This window comes from Dendrobium catenatum, unplaced genomic scaffold (assembly GCF_001605985.2).
Source record: "Dendrobium catenatum unplaced genomic scaffold, ASM160598v2 fragScaff_scaffold_621, whole genome shotgun sequence".
NCBI lineage: Eukaryota > Viridiplantae > Streptophyta > Magnoliopsida > Asparagales > Orchidaceae > Dendrobium > Dendrobium catenatum.
In genome coordinates, this window is record NW_021319083.1 from 17,272,679 (window position 1) to 17,289,646 (window position 16,968).

General features: G+C 37.3%; 1 protein-coding gene across 5 annotated transcripts in view; it reads left to right on the top strand.

Moving 5' to 3' along the window:
• Nucleotides 1-1,302: 1,302 nt before the first annotated feature.
• The window catches only part of LOC110105454 (dol-P-Glc:Glc(2)Man(9)GlcNAc(2)-PP-Dol alpha-1,2-glucosyltransferase), a 31,945-nt gene continuing 16,279 nt past the window's right edge, over nt 1,303-16,968 (top strand). Inside the window, exons 1-5 of one of the 5 annotated variants that reach the window (XM_028695207.1) lie at nt 1,304-1,621; nt 1,683-1,828; nt 1,924-2,012; nt 6,901-7,234; nt 14,537-14,810. In XM_028695207.1, the coding sequence (XP_028551040.1) occupies nt 1,739-1,828; nt 1,924-2,012; nt 6,901-7,234; nt 14,537-14,810 (787 nt within the window). In that variant the 5' untranslated portion in view covers nt 1,304-1,621; nt 1,683-1,738. Of the gene's footprint in view, nt 1,829-1,923; nt 2,013-5,377; nt 5,400-6,900; nt 7,235-14,536; nt 14,811-16,968 lie in introns of those variants that run through there. The other 4 variants (XR_003700866.1, XM_028695208.1, XM_020834973.2 and 1 more) reach the window with 4 other exon arrangements.

The following is a 16,968-nucleotide window of genomic DNA, read 5'->3' on the forward strand; positions in this document are numbered from 1 at the left end:
TGAAACTTTTTGCATCATGAAAAAGGTGCCAACAACTATATCTGTAAGCATATAGTTGGAACACTCGAAATACCATCATTATGGGTAATAGAACATTCAACCATCTGTTTAGAACTCACAACCTCCCTAAGATTAGAATTTGATTCATTTCAATTTACTTCTTGTACTATAATAACTATTTTGGCACACAAATTATCATTAGATACTTTTACCAACTCAGTTACGTCACATTTAGAATTGATATCTTTGTATTCCTTCGAAGATGTACCATATATGTAATAATACATATTATATGGATGCTCCTTAAGTCATGAACATATTCTAGCAATCTCTCCTCTAAGCTTGAAAATATTGAGATGTTACTCAAATTTCAATTTTTTGTTTGCCACCATCATATCTCTTTATATATTTGTTGTTGGTTTGAATCCAATCCTACAAATTTAAATGCATTTAAAATATACTCTTTTTGCTCTCTCCATAAATTATTTTCCATTTGGCATCATAAGCCCGCGATATCAACGATAAATATGTCATTTAAAAATTTATAAAAAGTATTTTAAATGGATTATTCATTACTCGCGAAATAGATCGTCTTGGAACACATTAGTAACTGCTTGGAGTAAATGCACGATTTCTTTCAAATATCTGTTTCAAACAATCTTCTTCATTATTGACAAACAACAAACAATTAACTCTTTGATTCAAACAAACACACAGAAGCATCCGGCCTACACAAAACAACAAGGGATCCCAAACAACAATCCCATTTTCTACAGAAAATAATTCCGTCCACCTACCGCATCTTTTGACTCGGCCTTAGTCTTATCACTTGGCCTTAGACTCTCAAGAAAACAATTTCTAATTACCTAATGAAGAACTTATTCATTACCTTGGTAGAAGACAGAGCACGTGGAAGGAAAATGCGAGGTCTATGCGAGGAGGGTGTTCTAGAACAAAGCACGCTTGGAAAACATATGAGAAAAGGAGTTCGCAACAAGATAGATTTCACCATACGAGAAGACGTTTTGAAACACAACTCGAGGGAAGTTAAGACGTGGCGTGCGAAGGGGGATTTCAGTGGGAAAAAGATAGCTTGATGGGAGACAGAGGGGTAAATTTGAGATAAATTTGGCATGTGGGTGATATAACTGTAATATTAATATTTAGGGTGCTAAATATATAAAATAATAATAATATAGTGGTATGTATGTAAATCTCACTCATTTTTATTTGAAATTATATTAATTAATCTACTTATTTTAATTTTAATTACTAATTAGCTAATTAATCTAGGTTTTGCTTTTCATCTTCAACATTTCTTCGTTACTGCTGGTTTTCCTCCTCGCCACCTTCGGCCTCGCATGCTTCGCGTGAAGTAGTGTGTTAAAAGAGTCGCTAAAGAAGCTTCTTCACCTCCTTCGTCGACGTCGGATCGGAAGTCAAGACGGGAGCTCTCTCTCTGCGAAGATTATCCCTTTCGCGCGCTTCTTCGGCCAAATCCCGTAAATCCGCCGAACTTCGGGATTTAGTAAATCCGGGCTTTACGGCAAAAAGAGGGAAACGGATGATCTATTCCACCGTGAGATTTACCGGGCGCTCAAATCCGTTTGGCAGGATTTAGCATAAATCCTGCTAAAATACTGCAGAAATCCTGTTGCCAAACAGCCCCTAATGGGTTTTCGATCAGAGTCAGACCCGATATTGAACTAAGAAATCGAGAATTGAGAAGAGAGAAGAGATGGGGAGAATGGCTGTTGCTGCAATCGTTAGCCTGTGGATTGTTCCCGTCTCCCTAACAGTCAATAGGATCGTTCCAGATCCCTACATGGTAACCCTCTGAATCTTCCTCGCTTCACATCGCTCTCTCATGTCTTCTGGTCACCATGTGTTTGGCTTTATTCCTCTTCCAACCCTCGGTTGCAGGACGAAATATTCCATATACCTCAGGTGCAGCGTTATTGCCGCGGGGACTTCAAAACCTGGGATCCCATGATCACCACTCCACCTGGACTGTGAGTTCAACAAATCCTAGCTATTGGAAATATTTCTGTTTTTGTAACTTGTTTGTATTCTTGCTATCTGTGCACCTTCTTAATCTCATAAATTTGGGCATTTGAGATTCATTTAGTTACTTTGCTGTTCGTTACAGTTCATTGAAATCCATAGTTTATCAAATGCAGAAAGATTTAAAAAAGAGAAATGCTCTATACTCCCATTAAAGTCCATACTATTTCATTTTTCAATTCCATATTTATAGTATGCCATATACAAAGATGATGGCGGATGACCCGCCACGTTTTTTATTATCAGCCTCCTCTTATGCATATCGGAGATGCTAAAATGTGTTTGCTTTGATGGTGTGGGAAGCATTGCTCAGGGAGAAAATTGATGCAATAAATTATGATATCTTACTTTAATTCTGTTATAATGGAGAAATTTTTGTTACATCTTATTATGTTAGAGGATTATATATATATATATATATATATATAAAGAGAAAAAAAACTCTCAATTTCGCGTCAACTTGTAGTGGGATGAAAATACTATAAATTATCCTGGTTGTTCCACACGGTATGGGTTCATCTCAGCCTCCCATACTATAACCTCCTAATGCATCTCAATCATTGGCTTCTAACAAATTATGCTTTATAATGGTCCTTTGTTCTTAGCTTGTATTAAATACTGAGCTTATATATTGCAGGTGATATAAAATGAACACAAGGGTTTACTTCTCTTCTCGTTGCCCTTCTGTCTCTTCTTCTTTATTTTACTATTCTTTTCTTCAACTTCTACATGGTATTTGAGCTGGAAAGTCATATAGCATTTTTGTCTTCTTTCCTACATCCATGAATCCATCCCCTAAGTATTCCATCAATGTTGTTCGTTAAGCGACCAATATGTTCGCTTTTTTTTTGCAACAACCTAGTATTGTTACAGTTGAAATTTCTCTTGTTCACTATAGAAGGCATCATCTCCATTCAACTCAAATTTGAAAATCATCGTACATTTTACGGAGCATAAAAAAACAATATACTTTTGCTCAATCGGAAGCCATTAATGTGATCCAGTTAGACTGCCTTTTGTAAGACTTCAATATTCCGTTTGCTAAAGTTACGCCATTGTACCATGACAACATGTCCATGGTTAACAACTTGATTTTTCATGTTAGGACTGAACACGTTGAAATTGATTGCTAATTTATTCGAGAATGCACGAAATCAAATCGAAATATTGTGCATCACATTACAAGTCAATACCAAATAGCTAATATTTTTACCAAATCTCTTTCTAGTGCTCGCTTAAAGCAACTCAGTGCCAAGTGAAGGATCCCTACCAATCCAACCAATTTGCAGGGGATGATAATACTTTAATGTAAAAGTATCGTATTTGCTACACTATAGTGCATGTTTAACTCAACCTTTTGTACTGTTACCTCCTAATGAATCTAATTCATTCTCTTCTAACAAACTCTGCTTTGTAATGATTTTGTGTTCTTAGTGTGATTAAATATTGAGCTTATGTATTGCGATTGATATGAAATGAATACAAAGTTTTTTTCTCATTTCATGTCCCTTATTCTTCATCTTCTTCTTCTCTATTCTTGTATTCTCTTATAAACTTCCACATTGTATGGGATAAAATTATACTCACACTCATACACAGAGAAGCACACAAATAGAGCAAATGCATAAGAAAGAGAAAAAAAATCACAATTATAACAATTTGAAACATAAAAAGAATCATTTCTCATCTTAATCTATTAATAAATTGTTTTTTGAAGTGCCATTGATATCCATGCTTTTCAATATTCGCTCTCAAGTTGGACCTTGTTTATCAATTAGCTTTGGTTTTTTAAATGGGTTCAAAAAACTTAAGTGGACTTAGAGCCTTAGTAATAGTATTTGTGAGTTTTTATGAGCAAGGAATATGAGTTGGTATTGTTTTTTGAATAAAATGGTTATCAACTGTATTATATTTTGTTCGTTCATGAATCATAGGATTGTTAGTAATACAAATAACAACTTAGTTATCATAGTTTAGAAGTATAGGTTGAGTAATTGTAAAATCAATTTCCTTTAAGGAAGGTCTTAATCCATATCATCGCATTCATAGAGTGTGTAATGGCTTTGTGGATGCTTGATTTGTCTACCTTTATTTGTTGAGTAAAAGCTCAAAATAGTCCCCCGGCTATTAATAAATGTCCAATTTAGATTTAGAGTTTCACGTTACCGCATTTTAGTCCCTTGACTATTAGAAATGGAGCCAATTTGGTCCTTGACCATTTAAATTAAAGAGAGAGCTGGAGAGATTCATTTCTTTGGGGGCATTTAGGTAAAATACTTGCTCATGCTTCCCGCTATAAGCCCTTGACTTGCTCCTGCTATACGCCTTTTATTTAATTCTTTCATAAATAAATTAATTAGATTAGCTGTTTAAGTATTCAATTTATAGCTAGTTAGAGACCTACATTTATATTAAATATTTTAGATTTATGATATAATATATTTAAATTATGGGAGAATATTTAAAATATTATAAGTAAATAATATTTTGTAGTGTAATCTTATATCCACTAGTAATACCTAAAATATCATTCATATTTAACTTTGGTGTTAACTTTAATTTTTATTTTAGGCTTTGAGACTAAATTGGTTCAATTTTTAGTAGTTGAGGGACTAAACTAGGGCGATGTCAAACTCTGGGACTAAATCGAATATTTATCAATAGTTGTAGGATTATTTTGAGCTCTTACTCTTTATTTTTTCCTTATTTTATGTTGCCATATGTATATAATATTCATATGTGGAGGTCCTATCATAAACGGACCAATATGGTCAATGTTAAAAAAAGATTGTACACTTGGTGCCTTTTCGTTTTTATATGGAATTCTTTTCCTTACATTTTCTTGATGTATTTGAGCATACAAAGGACAAACTCCCTATATTCTTGTTTAGGAGTTCGCACTTGTTGATTTGTAATTCCAACAACAAAGTAAATTTTTGATCTAGTGCAAATATGATTGTTTTTTTTTTTCCAATCAAGCGTTGATCTTTGGAGACATCTTTAAATATTATTTCTTGATTTGTAATCTTTTTGAGCTTCGATGGGAGTGTCAACAAGCTTACAACTTAACATGCTAGGTTCTTCAAGAAGGTTGATGACATAATTTCTTTGAGACAAGAATTTTATTTATTTATTTTGCTATGGGCAAATTTGATTCCCAATAAGCATTTGGATTAATCCAGATCTTTAATTAGAAAAATCTTTTGTAGGTAGTTCCTTACTTTAATAATTCTATTTTGATTACTTCTAGTAAGAAGGATGCCATCAACATAAATTTCCATAGGAAAGATGGTCAAAGGACTTAATGTGGATGGAGGTATTATTATAGATGAAAGGTGAGGCTTGAATATCACTACAATGGATGTAAGTCATATGACTAAGCAACTTTAAACTTTGTGTTCACTTTTGTTTGTGATTTCTTTTTTCTTACTTGTAGAATAATTTAAGTTTAAATTGTCCCCAAACTTTCATTTTATATTGCTGTAATGATCAATCCTTCCTCTTTCCTAAAGATGGAATCAGATTTTATCATTTACCTTATGTGGCGCCATATGTGGGAAGGTTAACTAATTCTTGCAAAAAAGATATATGATTGAAGAAGTGAATCATAACACCGGTTCTTACTACGAGACACCAGCTGATGGTGACGTGCCTTGATTTGAGCACTTTATTGTAGAAACCTCTAACACTCGGACTTCTGTTATCTAGGACCAACTAGAGGTCCAATTTGAAGATTTACATTAATAATCAGTTCACTTGACCGACATAATTAGATCTGTCTTCAAGTTCTAGCCTGTTCAAGGTGCTGCTTAGCCTTCTTGTTCGCTTGACAAGGCTAAATGATTTTTTCCTTCTTTGCATTCATGATCTCAATCAAATCCTACCTCTCCGCACTCGCAAGATGTTGACTTCGACCTCTTGTAGGCTTGCAGCTAATCAGGAGGCGACATGTGTCCTAGATTAGCGTGTAGCATTGTATGAGTATTCTGTGTAGACTATGTTTTTATTTTTTTCTTGTATAGCCTTTCCTCTAACCCTCAAAACCTTACAAATAAAGGGTGATGAGGAACAATTTGGGACCTTTTTAGGCCTTTAGATCTTTTTTTCCTTAGACTTTATTTGGATTTTTTCGGTCTCCTCGCTTGTATTTTCTAATTAAGATAATGGAGATTCTGCAAACTTACTTGCATGTCTACTCTCTATACTTTCCATTCTTACTAACAGGTTCTAAACTTTTCAGACATATTTGCTAGTAAAGTCGGGTATCATCCACCGAACAAATTTGGATTCAACAATATCAATCCAAATAATTGAAAATATTCTTGTGACTATTCTTAGAAACTTCGAAGATATTTAAATATTAAAAAATGGAGAAATGTTGTCATCTTTAAGGGGATCTCTTACATTCCTTAAATATGAAGCTTAAAAAAAATTAAAAAAGAATTGAGGCCCTGAACTTACATTTTAAATAGAAATAATATTAATTTCTATTTTTATTTTTTCCATTTTTATTTGTTGTTGCGAATGTCATTTAAATAGGAGGTTGCATTTGATGTCTTATTTTGACAACTTGGTATGGTCTCTATGTTTATTATTAATTTTATTTTAATTTAGTATTTGATTTTGCCAACTCCAAACTAGAATAACGGTTCAACTACTTAACATACAAATATGGAAATGACCTAAATCTTCCCCTTGTTCTCAAGTTGAACTGAATCAGCTGATTTTCTTTGTCAATAGTGGCTGCGTGCATTCCTATATGCATACATGTTTTTTTTATAACAATTTAATGGGAAATTATGTTATGAAGTTTTGATAATCCAAAAAACGGTGCAGGTACTATCTTTCACTTGCCTATGTTGCTTCTTTGTTTCCAGGCATGTGGTTTGCTAAGGGTATCCAGTCACTTCCTGAACTTTGTTCCACTGCATTTCTTCGATCTACTAATGCAGTCATGGCGGTTGTGTGCAGTGTGCTTGTTTATGATTTGCTTATCAGCTTAAGACCTTCGCTTGGTGAAAAGAAGGCAACATTTTATGCAGTTCTGATAGCGCTGTACCCGCTTCACTGGTTCTTTACCTTCCTCTACTATACGGATGTTGCTTCACTAACAGCAGTTCTTGCAATGTATCTTGCTAGTCTGAAGAAACAGTTTTTGATCAGTGCCATGGTAATTAATTTATCTCATAAAAAGTTCTCTTTTTTCCTGCTGGATGCATCACAACAACAACGACAGAAAAAACTAAAGCAATGCTAAAACGAGACTAGGTGAGCTCCTGCAGAGTGCTGGAGATGATGGATATTTTGCTAAAAATAATAGTGAGAACCCATAAAGAAACTTCTCCAACTGTAAAACATACACCCAATATGATGAGAGGATGAATGCCATTTGATCTCTTAATATACTTTGACCTCAATATAATGAGAGGAAAAGTAAATGTAATTTGATGATGCTTATGCCTTTTTAAGTTTGACGCCATCACTTCCCTGGAGTGACCATGTTAGACTGATAGGAAGGAGTGACATTGCGTTCAACTTTGCAATTTAAAATGATAACAAGTTAAAAACAACTAATCTATCAATTACCTCAATGATGCATAACTTATGGTTTCAAGGCAGAATATAGGTTGGTTAATGAACCTATGCACCTTGATAGAAAAGGCATGCTTTCTATGAATAAATGTTGTTCACCAATCGAGTCATTTATTATAGTACCCTCATGGCGCCTAAAGCATCCTATGTGGTTGTAATTGCTTTGCTTCTTTGCTGTGCATATTAGTACAAAATCAGTCATTGCAACTTTGGGAGAGTTGATGAAGCTACTTTGCAAACGTGTTGCCTATGGTCATGAAGTCATGGAGAAAGTGCAGTTGCGGTATACTATTTTTCATGCATTTCTGGGAAAAATATAATATGCCTGATTTTTAAAAAGTGAAGGGTAGTTAAAATTTATTGCCAAATGTGTGGGCCTTTTAGTTGGTCCTTCATTGAACTTTTGTGCGGTCCCCCTCCCACCAAAAAAAAAATCAACTTCATAAGTCCCATATAAAATTACGAGTTAGATCATTGCAGACCTTGATCCTTAATTACCTCTTTGATATTGGCGGGTTAATGGTTCATCCTGTGCAAGGTCAAGGTATCAAAATTTGCCGCCTTTTCCTACTGGTAGATTCCTTTTGTTTCAATATGGTTTAAGTTTGGAGATGTTTTTGCATCTTCTGTCTTATAAACTTGATATGGCACTTTTAAATTATACTAGATTTCATTTATCCTCCGTTTTGAATCCAACTTTAAGTCTTGATGTCAATCTATTGAAAGCACTGAGCCACTGATCGTAGATTCAGTGTGCAGAGTAATTTTATACTTCGAGTCAAGTGTTAATTCCATAACTAGTTAACACATTTGACTCAGCATAAAAGACTAAGGGAAGTTATAATGTTATATATCATATATCCTATACAGTTGTTATCACGTACAGTTGGTGAAGATGTGTTTTAGACTTTTAGTTGTGATTTGTTCTTTGGTACAAGATAAAGTTATACCGATGCATGAGATACTCTACAAATGTGTTTCCCATGGCTTAAGCCAAGTTGGAGATGCCTGCGCAGTCATGTATTATAGTGCTTTCTATCATATTTTTCCACTCAAATCAAAATTATTATATTCAGGATTATACTGCAGATTAATATCCCAATTATTTGTATATTACCAATTTAATTCTAGAATATCATATTTCTCTAATTTTGTTTTATCCAAAATGGTCCTCCAAGATTAAGTTAGGATAATTTTTATATAGTTGGGGATTGGGATCAATTTGTATTAAAATTTCTATGATGGATAGCTTTTTTTTTTCAAATTTTTACAGTTGGGGGATTAAATTAGACAAATGTGATATTATGAGACTAAATTGACCACACATGAATAATTGTGAGGGATTATTTTGAGATTATAATTATTATATTTTAGGTTTAAAAATATTAATTATTAGATTAGGTGTTTGCATTATTTAATTAGTGATGCGGTGCTCGTTAAGCAAGAAAAGGTGGCGGAGTAGCACACCACGCCAGTTCATTTTCTGTTGTCTAGAACGTTCCCACTACCACTTTTTATTCTTGTTTGCCATTCCCGGCTCTGCCTATTTTCCCAGTAGCTGTTAGTGCTTTTTGCTTTTTAGTCCTTTACTTTTTAGGAGAGTAGTTTATCTTCTTCCCCTGGCTGGAGGAAAGTTCAATTGTTAGAAAATATATTTTGAAACTTGTTCTCCCAACAGTAACTGAGTTACTGTTTTATCAATATACTGCTTTGTTTTGCTCATCTTGCAAGAACCTACATCAGTATTGGTATCAGAGCTAGATGGCGGAAAGCAGTAGGCGGGTGGCTCCCGGGAATGACAACAGCCTTGAAGCACCGTGGAACGAGCACCGAGAGTTGTCGCGACAGATGGATCGAGTCGAGGTGGAGGTGCACCGTATCTACGGTGAAATGCGGCAGGACTTGCGAGAGATCAACATGAAGTTGGATCGACTGCAACCAGTTCGTACAGCGTTCACGCCAGCAATGGGTTACAGAGGAGTCACTGAAAATGAGCGACCAATGCCCCGAGGTTCGTAGGTATTGGAAGCGTCCGATTCCGAAGAAGATGTGGGACGACTCAGGAATTTGGACATCACCGATTCAGAGGAAGAGTTGGGCCACCGACGGCCGCGAACTATGGACAGAACGCACGGTGAGTTTAAAGTTAAACTAGATATCCCTTATTTCGATGGCAGGTTGCATATAGAAGACTTTTTGGATTGGGAAAGAACTGTCGAAACCTTCTTTGAGTACATGGATATCGATCCAGAAAGGCAAGTGAAATACGTGGCGTGCCGGTTAAAAGGGGGAGCTGGCGCATGGTAGCAACAGCTGATGCAGTCTAGGCGTCGGGAGGGACGCGGGCCAGTGAGGAGTTGGCACAGGATGAAACAAATGTTGCGTGGTCAGTATCTGCCAACTGACTTTGAGCAAATGTTGTATGTTCAATATCAACATTGTGTTCAAGGTAACAGATCCGTGAATGAGTACACTGAAGAGTTCTATCGATTAAGCGCCCGCAACAATTTGAATGAGAATGCCAACCAACTTGTTGCCAGATTTATTGGTGGGTTGAAAGAGGCGATCCAGGATAAGTTGGTGTTAAATGAAGTGTGGTCCTTATCACAAGCCGTTAATTATGCTTTGAAGATAGAAATGCAGCTGCAGAGGCCGAACAGAGGTGGACATTTGAGGCGACCACCAGAAAATGTAACAGAGAGTAGTAGGCCAACAAGTGCTGTTACACCTCAAGGTGTCAAACAGCAAGGTTTAACAGCAGGGAATGTTGTATCGGCTGGAGCAGGAAATCAAAATACTGGGCCTAAGGTGTGGCCGCGGGGGCGCGTAGCAGCAAAAGATAATCCTTATGTAAAACCAGGAAACATCAAATGCTTTAGATGTTTTCAACAGGGTCACAAGTCGAATGAGTGTCCGACTAGACCCCAGCTGCAATTGGTTGACGCGGAAGCAGACGATGAATTGGCTGACAATGCTGAGGACTGTGAAGAATCCATGAAGATTTAGTTGGGGATGAGGGAGACAGCTAGTTTGTGTTATAGAGAAGTTGTTGCTGCCCCAAAAGTACCCAATCCGTCACAAAGGCATGCTTTGTTCAAGACTAAGTGCACTGTGGCTGGGAAGGTGTGTGACATGTTGGTTGATAGCAGATGCACCGAGAATGTAGTGTCTCGTGCAATGGTGCAGGCGTTGCAATTGAAGACCACCAAAAATCCTAACCCATACAAAATCAGCTGGGTTAAGAAAGGCATGGAGATGATGGTGACAGACTTGTGCCAGGTTTCATTCTCAATTGGAAAAAGTTATTCGAGCGAAGTCTTGTGCGATGTTTTAGACATGGATATGTGCCACATCATTTTGGGTCGTCCGTGGCAGTTCGACGTGGGAGCTGTATATGACTGCCGAGCCAATACGTATGCCTTTGATTGGAATGGAAAACGGATTAGATTGCTGCCAGGAAATTCGGGGGCGGAGACTCAACGCGCAAAGGGAAAAACTGCTCTGTTTTCAGATTCAGCAGCAGCTATGATTAATGCTTGGCGTGAAACCTCAAGTATACTTGCAGTAATTGTGAAAGAAGTCGCTCAATCCATGCCGCAGAGTCACTGACCAGTGGAATTAACATAATTATTAACGCAGTTTGCGGATGTGTGTTCTGAGAAGCAGCCTCACGAATTACCGCCAATGCGATCTATTCAGCATCAAATAGAGTTCACGCCAGGAGCCTCACTGCCCAATTTGCCGCATTACAAGCTCAGTCCAGCTGAAAATAAGTTGCTGCAGGAAATTGTTGATGAACTGTTGGACAAACAGTTGATTCAACATAGTTTAAGTTCGTGCGCAGTGCCCGTGTTGTTGGTGCCCAAAAAAGATGAGAACTGGAGAATGTGTATGGACAGTAGAGCCATCAATAAAATTACAGTCAAGTTCCGTTTCCCTATGCCACGATTTGAAGAAATGTTGGAACGCTTGGCCGGTTCAACTGTGTTCTCTAAACTTGATCTGCGGAGTGGGTATCACCAGATCAGAATCAGACCGGGCGATGAATGGAAGACTGCCTTTAAAACACGCGAGGGCCTGTATGAATGGAAGGTAATGCCTTTCGGGCTGTGTAATGCACCTGCTACCTTCATGAGGTTGATGAATGATGTATTAAAGCCATTTTTGAATCGGTGTTGTGTGGCCTACTTCGACGACATACTAGTTTTCAGCGGCAGTTTTGAAGAGCACTTGAAACACTTGAAGGACATCTTCGGAACGTTGAGGCAACATAAATTGTATTTAAATTATGCCAAGTGTGAATTTGCCACTCAAATGGTGTCATTTTTGGGATTTAGAATTTCAGCAGATGGGGTTAGTGCTGATCCATGCAAAATCCAGGCTGTACGTGACTGGCCAAAACCGACTACATTCACTAAAGTGCGGAGCTTCCATGGCTTGGCAAATTTTTAAAGAAGGTTCATTAAAGGTTTTAGCATATTAATGGCACCCGTAACTGAGTTGTTGAAGCAGAATTCATTCGCTTGGGGAGAAGAGCAGGAGAAAAGCTTCTCAGCCATTAAAGAGGCATTAACACGAATTTTTATTTTATCCAGTGAACGTACGCTCCTCTACGTTCGGATCTAAGCAAAAAAAGCGCAATACCGAGTACCGAGTACCGAGTTGTACCGAGTTTTTTAAAAAAACTCGGTATTGCGCTGTTTTGGTCTAAAACCGAACGTAGAGGAGCATACATTCACTGTATGTAATAAAAGTTCCATTAACACAGGCACCAGTGCTCGCATTACCGAACTTTGAAAAACCATTCGCTGTGGAGACGGATGCTTCAGCCATTGGTATAGGTGCTGTGTTGTCACAGGAGAATAGGCCCATTGAATTTTTTAGTGAGAAGCTCAGCGCTCCGAGGCAGCGGTTGACGGTGTATGAGCAAGAATTGTACGCGGTGGTCCGGGCTTTAAAACAATGGGAACACTACTTACTGCATCAAGATTTTGTTTTGCATAGTGATCACAAGGCTCTTAAGTACATAAATACGCAAAAGAACATCAGTCAAATGCACGCTCGATGGGTCTTATTCTTACAGAAACTCACTTTTGTGTTAACACATAAAAGTGGAAAACAAAACCGGGTAGCTGATGCTCTAAGTCGCCGGGCAGCTTTGATTACTCAATTGCAAACTGAGTACGTGGGTCTAGAAAGCTTACAGGAATTATATCCGAATGATGAAGATTTCAGTGAAGTTTGGCACAAATGCAGTAATCATGAACCTGCTGATGAATTCTCTATCAGGCACGGGTTCCTCTTCAAAGGGAATATGTTATGCATTCCGCAATCGTCTTGGCGACAGCAAATTATAAAGGAGATGCACGGCGGAAGCTTGGCTGCCCATATGGGTAGAGATAAGACCATCTCTCAGGTGCAAACCCGATTCTTTTGGCCTCATTTGAGAAGGGATGTAACCAGGTATGTAGAAAGATGCTCTATCTGTCAGAATTACAAAGGCGGTGGTCAAAATACAAGGCTTTATCTTCCGTTGCCGGTGCCGGAGACGATATGGGAAGACTTAAGCCTTGATTTTGTACTCGGGTTGCCGCGCTCTCGACGCGGTAACGACTCGATCATGGTTGTAGTGGATCGCTTCTCCAAGATGGCGCATTTTGTAGCTTGCAAAAAAACGTTCGATGCTATGAATGTGGCGAAGCTGTTTTTCCGTGAGATAGTCAGGCTACATGGGATCCCGAGGTCTTTAACATCCGATCGAGATGTTAAGTTCATAAGCCATTTTTGGCGGGATCTATGGAAGCGATTGAACACACAAATTCAACTTAGTTCGTCGTATCATCCTCAGACGGACGGACAAACGGAGGTGGTCAATCGTACGTTGGGCAATCTGCTTTAATGCTTGGTGCAGGACAACCCGAAGCTTTGGGACGAGGTGTTGGGGCAGGCCGAATTTGCATTCAATTCAATGCCGAACCGATCGACGGGTAGGTGTCCTTTCAGAATTGTTTATACTAAATTGCCAAACACCATTGTCGATATTGCAGTACTACCGAAGTGTGCGAACAAGGCAGCATTCAACTTGGCGGAGCAATTCTCAGATATGCTGTCCAAAGTCCGGCTTCAACTTCAGCAATCTAACGACAAGTACAAGGAGCAAGCGGATCAGCACAGACGGGAGAGGACGTATCAGCCTGGAGACTTGGTCCTCGTACGCATTCGCCGGGAACATTTCCCTAGCGGAGCCTACTCCAAACTTAGTAGACGGAAGTTTGGGCCATTCGCAGTTCGTCATAAGATCAACGACAATGCTTACGTTATTGATCTACCCGCTGAATTCAACACGTCACATACGTTCAATGTAGCAGATATCTTCACTTACACTCCGCCAGATTCTACAAGTAATGTTGTTGCAGTTACTGGCAACAACATTTTTGTACCAGGGGTGAATGATGCGGTGCTCGTTAAGCAAGGAAAGGTGGCGGAGTAGCACACCACACCAGTTCGTTTTCTGTTGGCTAGAACGTTCCCACTACCACTTTTTATTCTTGTTTGCCATTCCCGGCTTTGCCTATTTTCCCAGTAGCTGTTAGTGCTTTTTAGTCCTTTACTTTTTAGGAGAGAGTAGTTTATCTTCTTCCCCTGGCTAGAGGAAAGTTCAGTTGTTAGAAAATATATTTTGAAACTTGTTCTCCCAACAGTAACTGAGTTACTGTTTTATCAATATACTGCTTTGTTTTGCTCATCTTGCAAGAACTTACATCAATTAGTTTTGTCAAAATTCAAGGGTGCATTATTACTTTTGATTAGGTTTTTGTTAACACATTTATCTTAGCAAATGTTTAACTAGTGTACTAAGTTCCTATATTTTCTCATACAGTTTGGGGCAATCGCAACACTATTTAGGCAAACAAATGTGGTATGGGTGGCGTTTGTTGCTGCCAGTGCAGCTATAAGCTATGTAGAAGACTTATGCGAGAAGGATCATGTTAATTTGATGTATAAGAAATTGAAGATTGAGAGAAAAGACGTTATATTTAACAAAAATAGCAGCGCGGTTCCAACTTTAAGAAAGCGGAGGATGGGCGCTTCAACGAATTCCAGTCAATTGACTAACTCCAAAGTGATTCGTTTCCTTCCACTTTATGATTCAGGTTTTTCTCTTTCATCCAAATACGACATGCTACATTTAAATCGTAGTTGTTCTCCTGAGCACTTCTTGATCTCACGTTTCTCGTGTAATATAACTTAATAATGAATCTATTGGCCTTTCAGGGCCTTTAGAATGATGGTAATAAGCTTTGAAGGAAGTGTTGATGGGTTTGTAATACAAATCTTTTGGTGCTGCAGAAAAAAAAATTGTTCCCGAAGTAGAATCTAGTAGTTGATATTTATTATATTCTTGTGGATGACAGTAACTTTTTGTATGCATAAAACAAATGCTAGGTCTCATATATCAGCTGTGGCATCCCAACAGTGGAAGTCTCCACTTTAGACTGTCCCACTTAAGAGATATTGCAGTGATATATATTAGGAGAAAAGGCTTGTTAATGGTGAAGTACAGCCTCAGGAGTTCATTCAAACAATGCTTTAGTAATAAGAGGTAGTGTTAACTTTCTTTAGAGCAGCAGTAACAACAACAATAATAATAATATTAAATTTTTATCCCACTATGTGTGGTCAACTACATCAATCTTTTTTCTCCATTGTGTCATGTTAAGAGTCAAATTCTCATTTAAATCTTATAAAGAAATGTCATTTCTATTATTTTCTAACCAAGTCTTTTTAGATCTACCTCTACCTTTCTTAACATAAGCCAAATCTAATACATCTACTTTACTAATTGGGTTATTGGAAGGCCGCCATTTTATGTGACCAAACCATATAAGACGACTCTCTCTAATCTTATCTTCCACTGGAGCTACTCCAACCTTTTCATGTATATGCTCATGTCGTATCCTGTTAACTTTCTCTAGAGCACCAAGAAAAATTTATACTCCAATATCCATTCCACATTGGCATATATAGGGAAAACAAATTAGGGAAACAGTAGGAGTATTGCTTATTATACCCCTCAAGATTCATTCGGAATGTGTTAAATTATAGCTAAAAAGGGTCTTGATGTACTCACATTCCTTACAAGCAGCAGACCCTTTTGTGACGTTGCATGCAAATGATTCTTTTGTTTATCACAAAAACAGGAGTACATTAGTTGTCATCCCATAGGGCCTTGATTGATGAGAAGTGAATTTAGATACCCTCTAAGCTATGAGAATTATTTTGGACAGAAACTATTAGAAGTCAAGTTTTAACAATATATCAACGTGATCATCTTTTTGGAAGATAATATCGTCCAAAATGAGATGAGTGGCCTAGGTTATTGACCATAATTAAGCCATAAGTGAGTGTAGTAAAGGAAGCGGAATGAAACTTGCATAATAAGCAATTTGTCTGTATGGGAAGCTGCTCCTTTGAATATAAAGCACAATATGATCGACCAACTTCACAAGCACACTTTTATAAAGCTCAGTGAAATCATCAATGACCATTAATGACAATTTCTTTAAGATGATTTTCATAATTTGAAAATTTATAAGAGTCTTTGCCTCTTGTCTAGAGATCTTCAAACGGAAGATGGAAATAGTTGTCTCATAGCTGAAGTTATCATTCACTTACAACTCATTAACTACTCAATGACATGCTAGAACATTCGCAATAGCTTGCTGATAGTAGTAGTTTTGAAATCTATGGCCTTAGTTGTAATTTTGAGTATGCCAAACTTAAAATAAGCTGTATATTGAATACCAACATTTGGTTTGACTGTCAGACTAACCTGATGTTGTTATTTGTTTAGTCGAATCTAAGGAATCATTAATTTTTAGATGTTTTAAAATCATTAAATAAATTTATTTTTCCTTAACAAGAGCATGTTCAGACAACTTTGAAGAAAACAGGTAGTTTTCATTTCAGGAAATAACAGTTATTATTAGCCAGTGCTGAATATTTAGATTAACAATTGAGAAATTTTTAACTTTAGGTCCTTTTAAGTTTAATCCAACCTTTAAATACAAGGAGTGATGGAATTTGTTATCAACCCATAAGTTTTCAGGTTTTTCTAGGGTCTTCTCTAGGTAGAATGTGAATGATTAAGTTTTGATATACAAGAAATAGAGGAGGATTGAGTAAGGGTGTCAAATTTTGTTAACGGAGGATATGCTTTGGTTCTACTTGAAAGGAGACAAATCTAAATGGGTTGAAAATTTTAATTGTAATTAGATTCAATGAAGCTCAAACTCAGCACAACCCAACATA